The sequence below is a fragment of the Brassica rapa genome, chromosome A07, assembly GCF_000309985.2.
Source record: "Brassica rapa cultivar Chiifu-401-42 chromosome A07, CAAS_Brap_v3.01, whole genome shotgun sequence".
Taxonomy (NCBI): domain Eukaryota; kingdom Viridiplantae; phylum Streptophyta; class Magnoliopsida; order Brassicales; family Brassicaceae; genus Brassica; species Brassica rapa.
Window position 1 is genome coordinate 11,790,710 of NC_024801.2, and position 18,713 is coordinate 11,809,422.

Consider the following 18,713-nt stretch of genomic DNA (forward strand, 5'->3'; position numbering starts at 1 on the left):
TTGTTTTTTTTTTAATTTTATTTATATAGGCTAGGAAAATATTTACAACGAAATAAATGGGAATATAATCTCTTGTAATATTTCAACAACATGACATAGAATCTACGTTTTGACACATCAACATAAATAAAACCGGATTTAATTAAAAATATTATTTTATTTTAATTTATATGCATATATTTAAGAAACTTAATATATAAATACAATGTTAACTCATTTTATATACAGATAGAATTTGAATTGTAATGTTATTTTAAAGCTAAGTCCGGTTTGAATCAAGTTTCAATACCAAACCGAACAAATCCAATAGGACATCAATTAATCAAAGTGGAAGCTAGAACGAATTACAAATGGTTCTACACTTCATTTCATTTTATTTATTAAATCGATAAAACCAAAAACCATTAGATCCGATGAAAAACAAAATAGCGTGATGATTATTATTTAAAATGCTTATGTGTCAACATGAGGTAAATGAAATGTTGAATTGACTCTCTAAGAAGAGTCCAAATTTTATTTTATTTTTATAGATAGATTGATTGTGTTTCTATTCACAATTAGCTAGATCTTGTATTAAATATACATATTTTTGACTAAATATAAATATTTATTATTTTATAAATATAATGTATTTAATATTATTGACTTTTGTATAATAAAATATTAAAATTATTATTATACTATACATCTAGGTTGAATTTAAAATTTATTATGTCATAGTAGTATAACTAAATTTATTAGTTATGTTATTTTAAATAAATTATGATGTATTCTACGTTTATGATTTTAAAATGATAAATCATTTGATGTATTATTTTAAGATTGGTGGTCATGTTTGTTAGGCGTCTAGATTACCCATATTTTTGTACTAATGAACTTTAGTTTTTTGTTTTAACAAAAGTTATTTGGATCAGTGAATTTTTGTTATTGGGTTATTAATGGACTTAATTTCGAGTTAGTACATAAAACGAATGGTTAAGTGACATAAAAAGAAAAAGAAAAATATACCTTTGATACCCAGCCGACAAAACCTATTCTTCTTCCTTTCACACCTCCTCATCCCATCTTCTTTGTTTCACCATCACCACCTCACCGCATCTTCTTCCTCACCACCTATACTCCCTTTTCATTTAATTCTGCTTCGTCTTGCTCCCCTACTTCGTTTTCCTCCGTCATCTTCTTTCACGCTTGTAACCTAGTTTGTTTCTTTCACTTTTCTCTTCTCTGTTTTACTTGATAAATTGGGATTTGATTCACACTTCATCAACATAAAGTGTCAGTTTTTTTCTGTTTGGTTCAATTTTACAGCTTTTTCTCAGTCTGAAAAAACAGAGACAATATTGAGTTAACCAATTTTTCTGGAGTTTTTGAAACAAAGTTTCTAGAATTTAATCAAGTGATGCGGATCACAGGTGAGGATGTCACATACTCTGTGCTGGCTCGTCTCAATTTAGTTGGTAGGAGAAGAAGTATGATGGTGGACTTGGGCTCAGATAATAATTTTCAATAACTCAGATAATAAGCCACCCGTGAAGCCCAACCAAACTATACGAAAAGAGAGAAAAAAAAAGTTGGAAACGTGTCATACACAGAGAAAATGAATTAGTGACATGGCACAACAGGAGAGAGGCAAACATTTTTTTATATATATAGATATCAGTAGTTTTTTTTTTTTTTTTTTTTTTTTTGTAACTGAATATATCAGTAGTTGGGAAAACCAAAACAAAACAAAACAAAAAAAGTGTTTTTTTTTCTTTCTCTTCAGCTCGATCGAGATCATAGCGTTTTCTTCTCCGGCGTAATCATGGTATCATTCGATCTTTGCATATGAATTCATTTTTTTATTATGATTAGCATTCATGTTTTTATTCTGCGTCTGATCTAATTCAGGATGTATACTGTGTTAGGAGGTATAATGTAATGGATCTACTCACTCTTTGTATGATCAATCTATGAATTATACAAAAAATGATCTCTTAAATCTGTTAATCGTATTAAATTAGCTAATAATATCAATCCCGATTATGACAGACATACGTTGATCCGTTTTCGAAGAAGCTAAGTTTATTTAAAAAATCTGCACGATTGTTGTTTGATTGTTAGATGCATGGCCAAATCTTTACCCAAATTGGATGTTTTTTTTGTTGTATGTTAATGAAAGAGATTCTGATTTGATCCAGAAAGAATAGTTACTAATGGGCAATAATGTATATTTTGATAATTGCAGACAACTTCAAAGAGACTAGCAGACAGGAAGATAGAGAAGTTTGACAAGAACATTACTAAAAGAGGTTTTGTTCCTGAGACCACCACCAAGAAGGGCAAGGACTACCCTGTCGGACCCATCCTCCTCGGTTTCTTTGTCTTCGTTGTCATTGGCTCTTGTGAGTGTATTTTCCTCTTCTTTATTCCCCAATCTAATTCACTTTACTTTGCCAAAACTTAATCTGTGTTGAATGAGGGCATCCAAAGAGCTTCTTCTAGATAACTGGCTTCTTGATTATTATGACCACTTATATACCCATGTGCATGTGTTGTCTTCATATATATATTTACTAACTTTCATACATGATGCTTTGTTACAGCTCTCTTCCAGATCATCAGGACTGCAACCAGCGGAGGCATGGCTTAAACCGAATCACCATTCAGGCTAAGAGGAAGCAGTTTTCATTATGAATTTCTCTTCTTCTGTCTTGTCTCTTTTTCCCTTTGTACTGTACAATGTGTTAACTTTCTGTTTTACCACAATACTAATGTTATGCAGAATGTTTTCTTGAAGATATTATATCCAAACGTTAAATGTTTTCTTAAACTTATTAGATGCCCTTTTACTTTTGGTTCATGTAGTTGATACTAAATACAAAAAGGGTTAAAACAGTTTCACTTTCCAAGCGGTTATAACACAGCCCAAGTTACTCATTACAATACCAAATGTTTTTCTATATTACAATTACAGTCCCACTAATCAAAACAAACAAACCAACCGTACATAAAACTGAACAAGAGAAGAGAGGAGAGAAGAGAAGAGAGAAGAGAGAAGAGAGAAGATCAAGCCCTGGCCGTAGGGGAAGGTTGAAACGCTGTCCCGCAAGCGATCCAAAGTCTCTTCCTCCCACGAGGAACGGTACATCCAGGGACCTTGCCCCACTCCTTAGCAACAGCATCGTACATTATCAGACGGTTCATCTGTCTGGACCTCAAGGACAACAACATCAGACAACCTTTGTTGCCTAGACAATTCATCCTAACGTGCTTTCCGTAAAACTCCAAGCACCATACGTTTGGCATTCTGTCAACCTCCTTCCACAGCAGCGTCATCTTCTGCAGCTCCCATACGCAAACGCACGTGGCTGCGTTTTTGCTCACAAGACCCACCAGCATCAGCCTCTCTCCGCACTCAGCTAGCGTGTGATCGCTCAGGTGCGGCGGACACGGTATGATGTACTGCCTCCATCTCCCAGAGACCATGTCGTAGGACAGTATCCCTTCCGGATCCGTTAACATGAAGTAAAGCGTGCTGTTAATAGCCACAGGCTGTGACTTAAAGTTGAGCAGTACTGGGAGCTTTATGTTGGAAGGGATGGTCCCTCGTTTGGTCCACACGTTTCTCAAGGAGTCATAGACTTCATACTCTCCTTCGCACCCAACCCACAAGACCTTATACCCATCGCTGGTGGAGTTTCCGTTAAGAGTCATTCCTACAGCAACACGAGACCATACCTTAAACGACCTAGCGGGCAACTCTCTGAAGGACTTGGTCAGCGGGTTGCTCACGTAGAAGTTGCGATGACCAATGTCGAGGAAGCACACTAAACCTCCCGCAGAAGTCATTGGCAAGACAATGCTCTTCTTGGGTAGTGCAGGGATAACCGGATGTCGCCATTTCTTGGAAGAAGGGTCGTAGACTTGTCCCGAGTTGACATTCTCGTGGGTTATGGTGTAGAACCACGGGATGGTCTGAGGAAGGTCGGTGCAGGATTTGGAGAAGCTATCTGAATCGATGAGAGAGTTCCATTTGCGGCAAACTGACCGGAACTGGAAGAGTGTAGCAACGGGTAGTTTAGAAAGAACAGATTCAAAGATATCTTGAGGGAACCCCTGCCAGAGTTCTTGATCCATGATGCCATCACCTGCTTCCGTGCAGGATTTTACTTGATTCTTTTGTTTTCGAGAACGCTTGGCAGTATCTAACATCTTCAAGTACCGGGGCCTCTTTCCAGCAGCCATTAGAGTATCACAAGAAACATCAGAAGAAGAAGTGTCGTCAAATAAGGGCAAACAGCAGCATCTGCCATAATGAGAGAAAAGAGAAGAACAATATCAGTCAGGAAAAAAAAGACACATTTGTCCTCTTTTCTAGAAATGAATTCATTACACTGGAAACAAAGACTTGTCCTAAAAATCAAGTACACTAGTGCTGAAAGACTAACCTTTTTTCGGTTTAAGCATTGGAAAACAATGAAGGTATGTAACTACTTATTCAGGTAAAGTGGCAAATAAACACATACATACAATTGAAATTGAAGCATAAGCCCTAAAAGAAACGAGGGATGCTCACCGGTTCTGATGCTGAGGGTTGTGGAGAACTACAAACGACGGAGAAGAAGACGAAGAGGAGGGAGGCGAAGGGGGAGGAGGAGAGCTGTTGTGCAAGAGCTCTTGAAGCTGTCCGATGAGCTGTCTGAGCATGGCAAACTCTTCTTCCATGCCCCGCGTCAAAAGAGACAAAAGAGAGAGAGAGAGAGAGAAAACAATCAATGGCACACACAAGTCAGGACCAGTAGTAGCAGCCATTCTTTAGAAAAAAACGGTTTGGGCTTAAGCTCCTCTCACTGTTTCTTAAAACCATCTTCTTCTGTTGTCTTGTATTGTTCTTTTTATCTCTCTCTCTCGCTTCATATTTTTCCATGTCAGTTGGCCCCCTCATCATTATATTTCTTCCTAATTATTCCAGCTTTTCCTCCTTATTCCTCTTTTTTTTTTTTTTTTTTTTTTTTTTCCTTATTCCTTATTCCTTACTAGTGGTATGTCCGCGCTTCGCGCGGAATGTATTATATTCGGTTAAATATAAGTTATGTTTGTATATACTTACTGGTTTATTTATTTTAAAAAAAATTCTACTATATATACTATTTATCATTAAGTATAGTTTTTTTTTCTTTTTAGATATGTGCTGAATTGGTCTCAAACAGTTGAAACTATGCAAGAATGTTCAATTTTCGGTTCAGTTCCATTTTGTTTTTCTCGGTCTTTTGTTTTTTTAGGTTCAAGAAATATATGAACCATTCAATTATTTATGAAACTTTCTTTAGTTTTGGTTTGGTTATTTTGGTCTTTGGTTTAGTTCGGGTACCAATCGTAAGAACCAACTAATATCCAATAAGCTTTTATTCCAATTCAGTTCTGGTTTTGGTTAATTTTGGATAATTCAGGTAAAATCAGATCTTTTCAGTTTTGGGATTTAATATCGGATAATCCAGATAAATTTTAATATTGAAACAAAAACTATTTGGATAATTCTAATATTTCGGTAATTCAAATAATTTTAAATATTTTGGATAAATAAATATTTGGGTATTTCATATTTTAGCAATATAAGTTTTGGTAATTTTAAAACTCAATATAATTTATATTTTAAGTACTCATCCGGTTCTTTGTTCGGTTGCAACACGGTTTTTCAGTTTCAGAAATATATGAACTGCTCGGTTATTTGGGAAATATTTCAGTTTCAGATTCATTTTTTGTCGGCTTCGATTCAGATTTTTTCTTCCTAATTAATATGTTGAGGCATAGTTGAAACCATAGTGATACGCATGTTTAGTTGAAATCATAGTGATACGCATGTTTTGTTATTTTTTGTTTGCATATTTTTTATTGTATTTATTTGTTGCACGTGTTCAGTGGTGGCACATGTTATTTTATTTCAAACTTTCGGGTATTTGGTTTATAAATAATATTTGAATTTTATGGTAATTTTATAACTAAATAGAATGCCTATTATAAGTTCTTATTTTGCTCTATGATACGATTTTCGATTTTTCAGCTTCAAAAATATATAAACCGCTCAATTGTTTGTGAATTTCTGTTTAGTTTTAGACTGTCTTTTTTTATTGCCTTCAATTCGGTTTTCGGTTCTTAATTTATATGCATGCATAGTTGAAACGTAAGTGGTGTCACATGTTTTCTTATTTTTTGTTTGCACATTTTTTTATTGTAATTTTTTATTTGTTATGTAATATTGTTATGGAAATTGTGTGTTGAGATGCACGAAACTTAACCTTCATTGTAAATATTTTTTGAGCAATTTTGTGTTTGTTTTTCTTTTTGTGTTGTGTCCTCATTTTGAGATAATGTTATATTATGATATCTGGGAAGTCGTGTTATGGAAAGAATTTTATGGGGTTGATGTTATTGCATATGATACTTCATACTTACCATGGTCCATGAACCGCGATTCACCAGAGAGCCTCGTGAAATTATCAACCATCCATCTCACCTTCTTTGTGTTTACCTTTCATCTACCAAGAGCATGTCACACCCATGAGTTCACTTTCTTTCTTTGCATTCCAACCCTCCCAACATGAGCAATCGCACCTCGATTGGTTTAGGACAACATTCGGCTTTCAATTCAGTTAGAAGTAGGTCACTGTGTCCATTGAATATAGCTGAACTGCAGAGAGAGGATGTGGATTTTTTTTTTGATAAGAAGAGAGAATGCGAAATGATTTGATGGGATTATTGATTTTTATTGAATCCAACTATGGTATTTATAGTTATAGGTGTAGTTTTCAGACGTTTCCATGGTGGTGTGAGTGAACTAATGAATGCGAAAGAGTGGAGGTAGTGATGAGAACGACATTAATGAGATCATTATTGTGGTTGACTGAATTCAGGGGGAGGGCGTTATGTAAACCAACAGTTTTTGTTGGCTAATTTGTTCCGACCATACTTGATCGAAGAAGAAAGACTTTTGGACCGAGATTCTGAAATAATGATAGGCCCAAACAAATAAATCAAATGCAACATGAGACTTTCGTAAGTAAACAACCCATTTTTCAGAAACAAAGAATTAAAAAATAACGCCACGTGTCACATTTTGGAATAGCCTTCGCTGAGGTGGCGCATTGTGGAGCATTTCTAGTCAACTTTATTAGTATAGATTCCTTATTCCTTATTCCTTATTCCTCTTTTACCCCCATACTTCTCAATTTTTCTTCTTCCCCGCCCCTCCCTTAAGTTTATTCTCCTGTACGTTATATTTTCTAATTACAGTTTTTTTTTTTTTTTTGAAACACACTTTCTAATTACAGTTTATATGACACATTTTGTTGTTATAAGTTTTAACTGTATGTGGAAACCCATTGTATATCTATATTATTAAAGTTGAAGTACACATTGGGATTGTTTGGCAATATGAATAGTAGTTAAAAAATAGTACTGTTTGGAAACATGGATATCAATAAATTAGAAAAAACAATAATGGGCTTATGCTATTAAAAAAAATTGAAAGTCCATTACATTATATTAAAAAGTAATGGATCTATGTTACTTGATATATATATTCAAATCAAAATAATAATTTAAAATTAATTTATATCAAAAATTCATTCAAAAATATACATATATTCAAAATTTGATTTTTACTAACATATTTTCCAATAACTATTATAATTTTTTTAAATATATATAATAAAAATACAATACAAAATCCAATTTCAAACACCAACTTAAATTATGGTTTTATATTTCACATTAAGTTTTAAAATATAATATGTGATTATTTATATGATTGTACGTATAAAATATTATTAATTATAAGAAAACTTATTTGATGGTACGTATAAAATACGATTAGTTATATGATAACACATATTTTGTAACCTATGATAACACATATAGGATATATATAATAGTGATTAGGGGTGGACGTTCAGATTCGTTTTCGGGTCTTTTTGGGATTTCGTGTTCAGTTCAGATCTTTGAAGATTTGGTTCTGATTTGGATAACCAATTTAAATAGGTTTGGTTTAAATATTTGGATAGAGAATTAATAATTATTTAAGTATTTTTAGAGTTTTGAGTATTTTTTTAACTATTTAAAATATTTACGTTTAATTATTTGTATATATTTTCAAGCATTTATGCGAACTTAAAAGTATCATATATATAAGTATATAAATCTATTTTGGATACCCAAAATAATTCGGTTCGGATCGGATTAGGTTTCAATTATTCAAATACCAAAATTTTGAATAATTCAGATATTTAATCAATTCTGGTTCGGATTTAGTACTACTTATTCGGATTAAGATCGGTTTGAATCTTCGAATTCAAGTTTTTTACTCAACCCTAAATAGTGACATAAGAAGCAAATATCATCATATTTTTTTTAAAAAAAATAGACCCGCACGGGCGTGCGGGTCAAAATCTAGTTAGTATTATGGAAGACAAATGCTTTGATTAGTTGTATAAAAACTTCATTTTCAGTGAGAAAGTTAGGTAAGAGTCATGTTACAACAACACTGAGAGAAGGTGCTGTATTGTGTAAGAATAAAAGAATATCAGTAATATCATTGTTAAAGCAAATAACTTAGATTCCAAAAGTTATACCACTGTATTTGTTTTGTTTTTGTGCTAAATACTACTGTATTTGTTGCTACAAGAAAGTGATTGAATGTGCAAGAAAAAATGAGCATGGAGTGCAATTAGTTACATGTGTTTAATTTGCCTGGGGTTATCTTTTTTCTTTTTGGTGTAATAATTAAGTTTTCAAAACCATTCCACACGGTTTGTAAAAGTAGTCGTAAAGCGTGGAGGTTGATTCATTTTTGCCATCCCATCAATAAGCTTTTGCTCAATTATGTCACTTCCATTTAACCATAGCAATTGCCATTTTATTATAAGAAATAATGAGGAAACTAACTCATGAGTCACGGTAACCTCTCAATGCTTTCTTTTTCTTCTCCAACTATTCTTACTAATTTATATACACCGTCCAAATGAATTGATACAAAGCAGTAAAAAACAAATTATTAGTAATGATTTATTTCCCATCATTTGTATGTTTCTATTCCACCTTTGAATGATGAATAAGTTATTTCGTTTTTCAAAAGCATGCTTAGCTTCTCTTGACTAGAATTGTCCACGACAACTTTTCACTTAAAAATTGTTCGTCTGAAGACTTTATCTCCGGCAGGGGCGACTATAGTGGCACGTGCACCCTTAATTTTACAAATATTAAACCTTTTGTAGCTAAAAGTGCAAAGAAATGAGGTAGATGAGATGGTTTGGTAGAGGTGTGCACCCCTCTGTTGTCTCAAGTTCGATTACCCCTAGTCCATTATTTAATTTTGCACCCACAAGAATATTTTTCTGGCTTCGCCCCTGACTCCGGTTCAAAATTTATCTTTAGTTCGCCGAACTGTTTGACGGAGTCATTATAATCCGGTCCGATTTGAAAGGAAATAGTTTAACTGTATCTGTATTTGGAGAACCAAGTTGAGACAAGTCAACAAGAATACAAAAGCATAACAACAATGGGCAAAAGTAACTTCAAGACAACACTAAAGGATGAATATTTTATAGAAAAAAACTATCAAAATTCTTCATAACATGTAGTAACACAGGGAGTTAACACACTCTACAGTATAAAGAAGGAAAAAGAGACAAGCCAGAAGAAGAGAGATTCCCATATTGAAAATGGATCTTATAGCTTGAATGTTAATTAGGTTTACGCCATGCCTCCGCTAGTTGCAGTCCTGATGATCTGGAAGAGAGCTGAAAGAAAGCATGTAAGAAGGTTAGTAAATACATGAATACACACACATACACACAAGATGCTGCCAACAATAATCAAGGAGCACAGAGCTATTTGGTGCCCTGAACATAACATAGGGTAACTTAAACTAAAAATAAAGGTAAAAAAGATTGGTAAAAAACTCACATAAACCAATGACAACGAATACAAAGAAACCGAGGAGGATGGGTCCATCAGATAGTCCTTGCCCTTCTTGGCGGTGGTCTCAGGAACAAAACCTCTTTTAGTAATGTTCTTGTCAAACTTTTCTATCTTCCTGTCTGCCAGTCTCTTTGAAGTTGTCTGCAATTATTAAAATCAACTTTTTTTTTTTTTTTTTTTGATAATCTAGGTATCCGGACCTCTCACTTAATCCGACTATCCCACCGCGACCAGAACTGGCGAGGAAGGTCCTGGAGGCCAAACGGAAACCATGTTAAATCCGCTGTGGCCGGGGCTCGAACTCGTGATGGCGGGCACCTCAGCCGAGGTTCCTTTACCACTAGACCACGAGGCCCGGTTTATTAAAATCAACTTTCAGAGTCAATAATCATTAGTAGACGTTGCCCATTGTTGTCTGACTACAGATAGCAATGGTTTTATATGGATCAAGAAATATATTCATGGGTACGCACAATTTATGCCTCTATGCAAATCAAAAGAGAAATTGGGAACATGGCCCGGTCTTAGACATAGCAGAACGAATTTTTTTGTTTTGGACTCCCAAAATTTTAGTGATCAATATGTATATACATCATTTGGTCCTTAAATTGATTAAAGAAAATCTATAAATTTTGGAAACGGCTTTTGATTGGGAAATGGCAATTGAGATTTAGACAATTTCTAAATCAGTTCTATGTTTTTCCTCAAAAATGGAGAAACTCGCTTCTAGTGCATTCCTCCATTCTGAGGAAAAACGTATAACTTATGCTCTTCGCCATGCAACAGTACTCTCGTCTGAAAGCATTTTCTTAACAAGTTGCTAAAACGAAGAAAGAAGTGAGTTTACTTGCTCGTTAATTGTTATATAGACAGAAACAAAAAGAGACTACACGAGTTTCGTTAGTTTGTAAGAACAATTTTGAGGCAGATCCAGTCAGAGAAGAGAAAAGAAAGTAAGCCTTTGGATTTAAGTAAGCTATCTTCAACTTCATATCACAAGCCGTATCTATATATGTAGTAAACGTCGCTGATAACGAAGAAGCTGCACTGTTTCTAACATAAGAATCCTAAATCATTCACACACATACACACATTCTATGCCTCCCTTCCCTCCTGTCCAAAGCAAGTCAGCAACTCATCTACAAAGTTTTGGTCTCCCATATCAACAGAAGAGAAAAAAATAAAAACTTTACAGTGGAAACTGGTCTAACTTCTGACCTTGCCCACTATCTGGTCACACAGGCCTTTCTATATACACTCTTTTGCAATCCTCGTCAAGCTGTTTCTTTTCTTTTTTTGTTTCCTACACGAGTTTTTGTGTTCCTTAACCGTTCTTCTTCGCCAGCCTATTCCCACTTATGATTCTGTATCTGAAGGCGAATTGAAAAAACGAGAAACTTCTCTGTACAACTGCTCTGCTTCAAAGGGTTTTGATACATACCCATCCATTCCACACTTTAGACATTTCTCATGCGTTGCTTGGATCACATCAGCAGTCATTGCTAACACCGGAAGATGCCATCTTGATCTCTTACCTTCCTCTACTGTCAACGCCTCCCCATTGTTCATCTCCTCTTCCATACCCCGTATTCTCCTCGTAGCCTCAAACCTGCAGAAAGACATCTCAAGCATTTATTACATATTTTCAAACATTATCACAAACCTTGCTGTAACATTCAAGACATTACCCATCCATTTCTGGCATCTGAATGTCCATGAAGCAAGCATCGAACTCGTGTGGTGGCTTAAGCAATGAGACTGCCTTTACCCCGCTCTCAGCGCAGACCACATCAGCTCCATACTTTTTCAAAGCTCCTGCTGCCACCCTGAGGTTCACGTTGTTATCATCCACAATTAGTATTTTTCTGCCAAGGAGAAGATTCCTGAGAATCAAAGCAGGAGGTCCCTTGCGTTGAGGAGTTTCCCTCTTCCCAATACCTAACCCTCTCTGCAAAGTTGCTGCCAGCATACTCGCCCTTAACGGCTTCACTATCAACACTGGAGGGTCTATAACGTTGCTTAAAGTATCTGATACTGAGGTGTCTATTGAATTTGCTAACAAAAACAGTTTAGGAGAATGGACAAGAGGGTCCTTAACGAACACATCAGCTTCTTTATTCCACACTTCTTGCTCTATGAGTATCATATTCACAGTGGTAGCGTAAGTCTTCATGAAACGTAGAGCCTGATCAACAGATGTAACTACCTCAACTCGGATTCCTAGACGCTGAAAATGGTACCACGAGACTTGTGCCCGAGCGGGCCTATGGTCCACAAGTACAGCGTTCATTCCCTCAAACTCGGGCTGATTATTGTTATGCAGTTCACTCTTTCTTTCAGTTGAATGCACGCCATTAGCAAACACGACAGTAAACGTGAACGTGGACCCAACCTTGGGAGTACTCGAGAATCCAATTTCTCCCTTCATCAGTCCTACTAGACACTTGCTTATGCTGAGCCCGATCCCTGTGCCTCCATGCGTCCTGGATATAGATGGTCCAACTTGCATGAACGGTGTGAAAATGCGTGACTGCGCTTCTACAGGGATCCCTACGCCAGTATCCTCAACTGAGACGACTAGGTTGATTTCAGATGGTGCTAGTGCTAAGCTCCTATGTCCATTGGAACTGAAAGCTTTGAAGTTTTGCCAGCTTCTCTTCCGGTCTGCAACTGGAAGCCCGCTCAGTGTGTTTTCTGTAGATGATGATGATGATGTCTCTACATCACTAGAGTCTAGTAGCTCCTCCACCAGATGAACAGTTACAAAGATGTGACCTTTCTCAGTGAACTGCCAGGATGTTTATAACTGATCAGCTATCAACTAGGGATGCATGGAATGATAAGGAAAGTATATCACATTTACCTTAATGGAATTACCCATAAGATTTGTGAGTATTTGTCGAAACCTTCCAGGATCCCCAATTAACATTTCTGGAACACGGTCAGATATGTATACTGCCAACTGCATTTCATCAGCAACACTTACAAGTTACAAACAAACCTTTGCTTAGCAAATCATTAAAGATCATTTGTGTGTTTACCTCTAGCCCTTTTTCTTGGGACTTGCCAGAGAAGAGTGACAGGACATCATCTAATATTCCTCTCAAATCAAACCGCACCTCCTCAAGCTCAACCTTTCCAGATTCGATCTTTGCTTGATCCAGTACCTCGTTTATTAGCGACACTAAAGCTTTCCCACTTGCCTGTGCGGTCCTAACGTAATCCTGTTGTGTAACATCTAACTCTGTGTCCATAAGCATATGGAGCATTCCTACAGCCCAAATCAAAAGTGGAAGATATTTAGTTCAGCTTTTTTCTTGAGTAATAATATTCATGGAAGAGAGGTGAGATAAGGAGTTTGATGATACTCACCAAGAACACCATTCATTGGAGTTCTGATTTCATGTGATACAGTGGCAAGGAACTGCATAAAAGAAGTTAGATTACAACCCCTCCCTCTATCAGTGGAAAGCTATCAATTGGGGATGATGTATGTACGTACCTGTGACTTGGCGACATCTGCTGCTTCAGCCTTTTTCTTGAGCAGCTCCATTTTATGACAATCTTCTTCTGCTCTGCGTATTCGACTTAAGGTTGCATGGAATATATGTGCAACAAGCAACGCAATCACAAGGATACCAAAAGATGTCACCATCGATTGCACTGGCCATGGTGGTTTCTGCTTAAACCTGCAAAGAGGAAGAAAGCTCACAACCGAGTGTTAGCACCTGGAGCAAACAAGAAGAAACTGAAGACATGCTGAATTGGCCAAAGTACCTGCAACGCATTTCATGCTTTCTAAATGGATCGCCGAAGTTGAGTGGACTAACATGTTCCAACCCATCAGCCGACACATGAGAACCATACATGCTAATGGGCTGAGAGTGGTTGGTGGTATCGTATACATTGACAAGAATCGTTTGCTTGCTAGCCAGCTGCTGAAGCAAGTTTTCCACCAAGGTTTCAATGTCAAACACTCCACCAAGATACCTTGAGGGACACATCAAAAGAGATGAAATAAGTAAAACTGAAATGTTCAAACTCCGTGTTTATTTATTTATTTACACGGCTATGGTACAAACCCGTTAGTAGCCTCAATTCTCTCATTTGGGGTTGCATTGGAAGGAAGATCTCTCTTGTATACAGCAAACGTCAAGATCACCCCAAGTCTATTCGTCTTTATCAGTGGGAAAGGAGCTGTCAAAACCCCTTTACCTGATCTCCTGGCCCGCAACACGTTTTCACGATCTTCCTGTCAATAAAGAAAAAACTCAGTGCAGTGAGTGAGCATTGCTCCAAACTATAAAGCAGAGATTGAATATGAACAAGCCATGTGTTCTTACTTTCCCGGACAGCATATCGAGAGAAATAACGTGGGAAACCGTGTCCTGAGCAAAGATGACAGGAGCATACTCCTGTTGAACAGGAGATGGTTCCAAAGCTTCAGTGTCATAGTCATCCTTGTGAACAGGGTTCTGTTCCATCCTCCTGATAGTCCAACCTTGCTGCCTCTCAAACTCTTGCCTCTCTGAGTGGAGCACTCTCACCGCATATGCAACACCACTCGTGAGAGGCCTCTCAAAGGAAGTTCTATCAGTGTACTCCGAGAACGTCCTCTACAAAAAAAAAAGCTTCTTCACGTCAGTATATATAGTGAATGAATGATTGGGAGACAAGAAGAAGAAGAGGAGACCTGATCGATGGCAGAAGGAAACTTGGAATGGTGGAAGGTGGAGATCAAGATAGACATAGCTTGAACATGATTCATGCTAACGTTGAACTGATCCTGGAGCATACGAGCTCTCTCGTCGCACATACTAGCAAGCGTCTCTTTCCTCTTGTCCATAGCTTGAGAGGTAAGGCACCAGAAAGTCCAGAAAGAAATCAAAACCCAGGAGACGACCCAAGCAACCAGCACCTTCCTCCAAAAAGTCTTGCCGAATCTAACGGAGCCAAAGAGATGATGAGAGAAACTCGGCGGGATCTTGAGTCCGCTTGTGGAGATCTTGTTCCAGAGGAAGCACATCTTATTATGATTCTTCATCTTAGTCTTGTCCGGATCAAGAGGAGACTTGTCGGCATCAAGGAACCAGGAAAGGAACCAGCAGCATAGCATCCAGAAGAGCTGCCCAATCTTCAGACAAAACCCTAGCACGTGGAACAGACTCATCCACCACTTGAAAAACACACACACGATCAAACCCCAGATCCTTGTTGTCTCTCCCACAAACAAAGAAGAGAGAAAAAAAAGGAAACCAAAGACAGAGGAGAACGTGTCAGATTAGACTAACCAAAGTCTGAAAATCAAAGTGAGAGATCAAAATAGCCCTTTTACTTAATCAAAGATAACGACAGATAAAGAGAGGAAATAGCCAAAACCAAAAAATAAAAGGCTGAAACAGCAACTTAAGATAGGTTCCAAAGTGAGAGAGATTCCTCCAAATCCAAAACAGTAAACAGATATTGTGTACGTGAATTGGCTAGAGTATGGTCCTCCAATACAACATGTGATGATGGTGATGATGAGAGCAAGAAGAAGTAGATAGAGACAATAAAGGTGAAAAGGGAGCTTGAGTGGATATCTAATGGAAGGGAGGAACTAAGAAGCAGAAGAAGAAGAATCAATCTACCATTGGGAAAGATGAGAAGAATATGGTGGAAGACAAATGTCGGCTTCCTCTCTCCTCTCCTCTGTTCATTATCTTTCTATTTCTTTTTTCTTAGTTCTTCTATATTATTATAATAATCATCTCAAGCATATGTACTAATTCATAAACGAATAATTTTAAAAATTCATTCCTGAAATTCCGTGGTACTGTTAAAAACTCGATTCTATAGCAAATTGAGATTTGTTTTTCTGTTTAAAATCTCTTAACCTGTTCTTTTTTTTTGAATTAATCAGCACTACCATCGTTATTAATAGTATAGATATACATATCATTTCAAATGATTGGTAAAATAACTTATCCGATGGTATTAAATAAATAAACGGCTGCAGCGGAAAATAAGAAGAAAAGAAAAAAAAGAGTTAAGTGGGGCCCACAAAGAGGAGGAACAAATGTATATGTGGTCTCATTTCTCACCCTCCAATAAGAGAAAATTAAATTGAATAAAATAAAATACAAAAGGCGTGTTACAATTTATTATGCGACGAGGGTTGCGGTAGTTGGTAAAGTGACAACAAATGTTTGGCCAGTATCAAAACTATAAATTACAATGTACACTTAGAAAATAACCCAAAGGCCAAAGCTCCTCATTAGTCAAACTAGGAGCTAAGCCTCCGCGCAAGCGCGGGGATGTTAAAGATACATGTGTTGTTGTACTTTAAACTGTCGAGGTGGAGTCAAGTGGTTTGCTTAGTATAGTCATAGTGATTAATGCACATGTATAATGTTGAAATTCTATTTCAATGGAAATACAAATGAAGATAGCGAATGCGAAGAGGACGTATATCTCAATATTAACAGAAACATAAAATGGGAGTAAATGTTGTATCATGGATTGGAAATGTGACATCAGACAAAGAAGGGTTGTTCACAAACTCCTCACCCAGAAACACCTTCAGTATTACAATCAATCACAAGTCATGACCACAAACACAAGTAGTTCTTAAACTTGAAAAAATGAAGTTTTCTTACCCGTTGCCGTTGGTGGGTGAGGAGGAGCTGAGTCCGCTGGTGCACTGGAAGTAGCTTTTCTATTCGATTAAAGGTCTCGAACAACATGTCTGCTCTTTCATGCTTGGCAAGTATAAAAGCTCCAAAAAAACTCTTATCCCTGCGTTAGTAATAAATCTATTGATCAGGAACAGAAAAAACAACAAATAATAAGGGTTTTGTATAAATTTCTGAAAATGAGACTTACCATTGTTATCAACGAAATCAATTTTCCATCTTTAGGGTCACAAATATGTGCAAGAGCCAAATCAATTCGCCTTTGTATAGTCTTCTCAGTGGTTCTCATCAGATATAATAATTGGTTCAGTACCTGAAAGAAGGGTTGGCATTAGGGGACTAAAACCAAGGCTATACTTAACTAACAATCAGAAGGTCTAACAGAAATAGATTCTCACAGGCCCATGAATCTTGTTTCTAGCCTCTTCAATGTCCTCACCACACAATCCCTAATCGGCTGTAGATAAAAGACTATAAATCAAAATTTGGAAACGTCATAGATTGGTTTTACAAACATAAGCAGTCAAAAGCATACTTGAACGGTGAAATTGTCATCTTGAAGCCTTTGGATATTTCCAGCCTTAATGAAATCTGCTAGATTTTCCTGTTAACAAAAATCTTGTTTAGGTACTCATGGTATGTATAGTTACTATAAGAAATAGCTGTATTCAAAATTATTCATTGTGAACTTAGAGTACCTCGTTATCTGCAAGGCCTAAGCAAATGCAATATTGTGTTGCACAGATCCAGTATTCACATCAAGAAGATTCAGTAGTGAGATGATGCCTCCTCTTTGTCCGATGCCAGCTTGATTGTGTGTCCTGCAACATTTAAAATATTGCATTGAGAATATACCAGCGTATTAAGATATGTTCCAAGCAAAAAAAGAATTGCAACTTTTCTTCTTATCAAATAAAAGGTCTGATTTAATAATCATCCATAAAGAACTAGTATCAGGAAGCAACAAAAACATTCACATGCTAATTCAAAAACACAAGTACCTGAGCCAATCGACCAAGAGCAAAAGCTGACATTTCCACGACCTGCTCATCTGATGACTGAAGCATCTTAATCAATGGTGTAATGGCACCTCTCTGGGCAATGTGCACCTGCATTATCATTTTGTCAGTATGTTAATACAAGTGTTACATCCAAGTTACAATATTCTCGACGACATGCAATAATCTGGGTTTAAGAAAGCATTTGATAAGAATATTATTACCTCACGGCTCATGTTCTTAGTGTAATAAATCAAGAAAATGATCACGACCCATAGTAACACAAGAGTCAAGTTGCTCCATGTAAAAAAGTTAGAGATCTGCAGAGAAAAGAAACAAATTAAGAGGTTTTGAACATGCAATGACGCTAGTATCTATATTATTGACGATATGCAGTGGAAAGATACCTTTTTAAATAAGGATCTCTTATATTTCCCAGAGCTGTCACACTCGAGACATTGACAACGAATGGTCCTTTGTTTCTTGGAGACAGCACGGCTTAACTTGACCATGGTGTAAGGCACCAATGGAATAGCCATGATCGTCAAAATGAAAATGGGAAACAATGCGTCTGAAGTTATACCAAGGCTGGATCTGAAGGTGTAAGCTGCAAAAGGCCATTGAAATTAGGGTTTCTTCGTCACGGCGATCAACTACAATAGATCCCAACTAATCTAGGTAAGGGCTAAACCGATTCAGTTATTTTTCTTCCGTTTGGATTTGTTTATCTAATCTGTTATCTTTTCATCCAGGAAGAGCAGTGTGATTTCAATAAACTCACCGCCTTTTTTAATGTTGCGGGGATCCCAGAAGAGCAGTGTCGAGACGGCCAACAATGAATTGAGTGGTACGACCAAGCCGGAGAGAGCCAAAGGTTGAGTGGCGGAGGCTGGATGGAGTAACTGGAGCAGCAGAGAGAGACAATTTTAGGAGAACTTATAAAGTAGAGGAAGCGATGAGTTTTTTTTGAGTAGAAGAACTCCTCCGGTGAAGATGAAGTATATATACGGAGAATTGAGAAAGGGGTTACGAATCGGGACCATTAATGGTGATTAAAGGGTAGGAGGTGGAGAGATTGAGGTAT

The 18,713-nt window shown here is 36.8% G+C and overlaps 3 protein-coding genes and 1 pseudogene across 4 annotated transcripts; 1 reads left to right on the top strand and 3 right to left on the bottom strand.

Moving 5' to 3' along the window:
- The first annotated feature begins 1,645 nt into the window (after positions 1-1,645).
- Positions 1,646-2,816, top strand: LOC103829072 (stress-associated endoplasmic reticulum protein 2). Its single transcript, XM_009104740.3, has 3 exons — positions 1,646-1,807; positions 2,228-2,384; positions 2,586-2,816. The coding sequence occupies exons 1-3, from the start codon at positions 1,805-1,807 to the stop codon at positions 2,630-2,632; spliced, it is 207 nt and encodes a 68-aa protein (XP_009102988.1). The 5' UTR covers positions 1,646-1,804; the 3' UTR covers positions 2,633-2,816.
- LOC103829071 (F-box only protein 6) lies at positions 2,707-6,659 on the bottom strand. Of its 2 annotated transcripts, XM_018653132.2 has the most exons (3): positions 4,559-6,659; positions 3,042-4,288; positions 2,707-3,006 (listed from the first exon to the last, which is right to left on the bottom strand). In XM_018653132.2, exons 1-2 carry the CDS (start codon positions 4,792-4,794, stop codon positions 3,049-3,051), a joined length of 1,476 nt encoding a protein of 491 aa, XP_018508648.1. In that variant the 5' UTR covers positions 4,795-6,659; the 3' UTR covers positions 2,707-3,006; positions 3,042-3,048. The 2 variants fall into 2 exon arrangements, with proteins under 2 accessions (XP_018508648.1, XP_009102987.1); XM_009104739.3 differs by having other exon boundaries at positions 2,707-4,288.
- Positions 6,660-8,092: 1,433 nt separating this feature from the next.
- LOC103829113 lies at positions 8,093-10,230 on the bottom strand (annotated as a pseudogene).
- A 676-nt stretch (positions 10,231-10,906) lies between these two features.
- Positions 10,907-15,127, bottom strand: LOC103829073 (histidine kinase 3). The gene is made up of 10 exons (XM_009104741.3): positions 14,651-15,127; positions 14,301-14,573; positions 14,040-14,209; positions 13,735-13,947; positions 13,460-13,646; positions 13,330-13,381; positions 12,999-13,228; positions 12,821-12,919; positions 11,646-12,745; positions 10,907-11,566 (listed from the first exon to the last, which is right to left on the bottom strand). The coding sequence occupies exons 1-10, from the start codon at positions 15,125-15,127 to the stop codon at positions 11,314-11,316; spliced, it is 3,054 nt and encodes a 1,017-aa protein (XP_009102989.1). The 3' UTR covers positions 10,907-11,313.
- Between the last annotated feature and the right edge of the window lie 3,586 nt (positions 15,128-18,713).

Bases quoted from the DNA above. Each gene is read 5' to 3' on its own strand.
- LOC103829073 (XM_009104741.3), bottom strand. From the start codon at position 15,127: ATGAGTCTGTTCCACGTGCTAGGGTTTTGTCTGAAGATTGGGCAGCTC. The intron at 13,948-14,039 runs GTTTGTACCATA...GTGTCCCTCAAG, and splicing joins AGAATTGAGGCTACTAACGG to GTATCTTGGTGGAGTGTTTG. The intron at 11,567-11,645 runs GTAATGTCTTGA...GTCTTTCTGCAG, and splicing joins CAGATGCCAGAAATGGATGG to GTTTGAGGCTACGAGGAGAA.
- LOC103829072 (XM_009104740.3), top strand. The intron at 2,385-2,585 runs GTGAGTGTATTT...GCTTTGTTACAG, and splicing joins CTTCGTTGTCATTGGCTCTT to CTCTCTTCCAGATCATCAGG.
- LOC103829071 (XM_018653132.2), bottom strand. From the start codon at position 4,794: ATGGCTGCTACTACTGGTCCTGACTTGTGTGTGCCATTGATTGTTTTC. The intron at 4,289-4,558 runs GTGAGCATCCCT...TCATTATGGCAG, and splicing joins AACCCTCAGCATCAGAACCG to ATGCTGCTGTTTGCCCTTAT.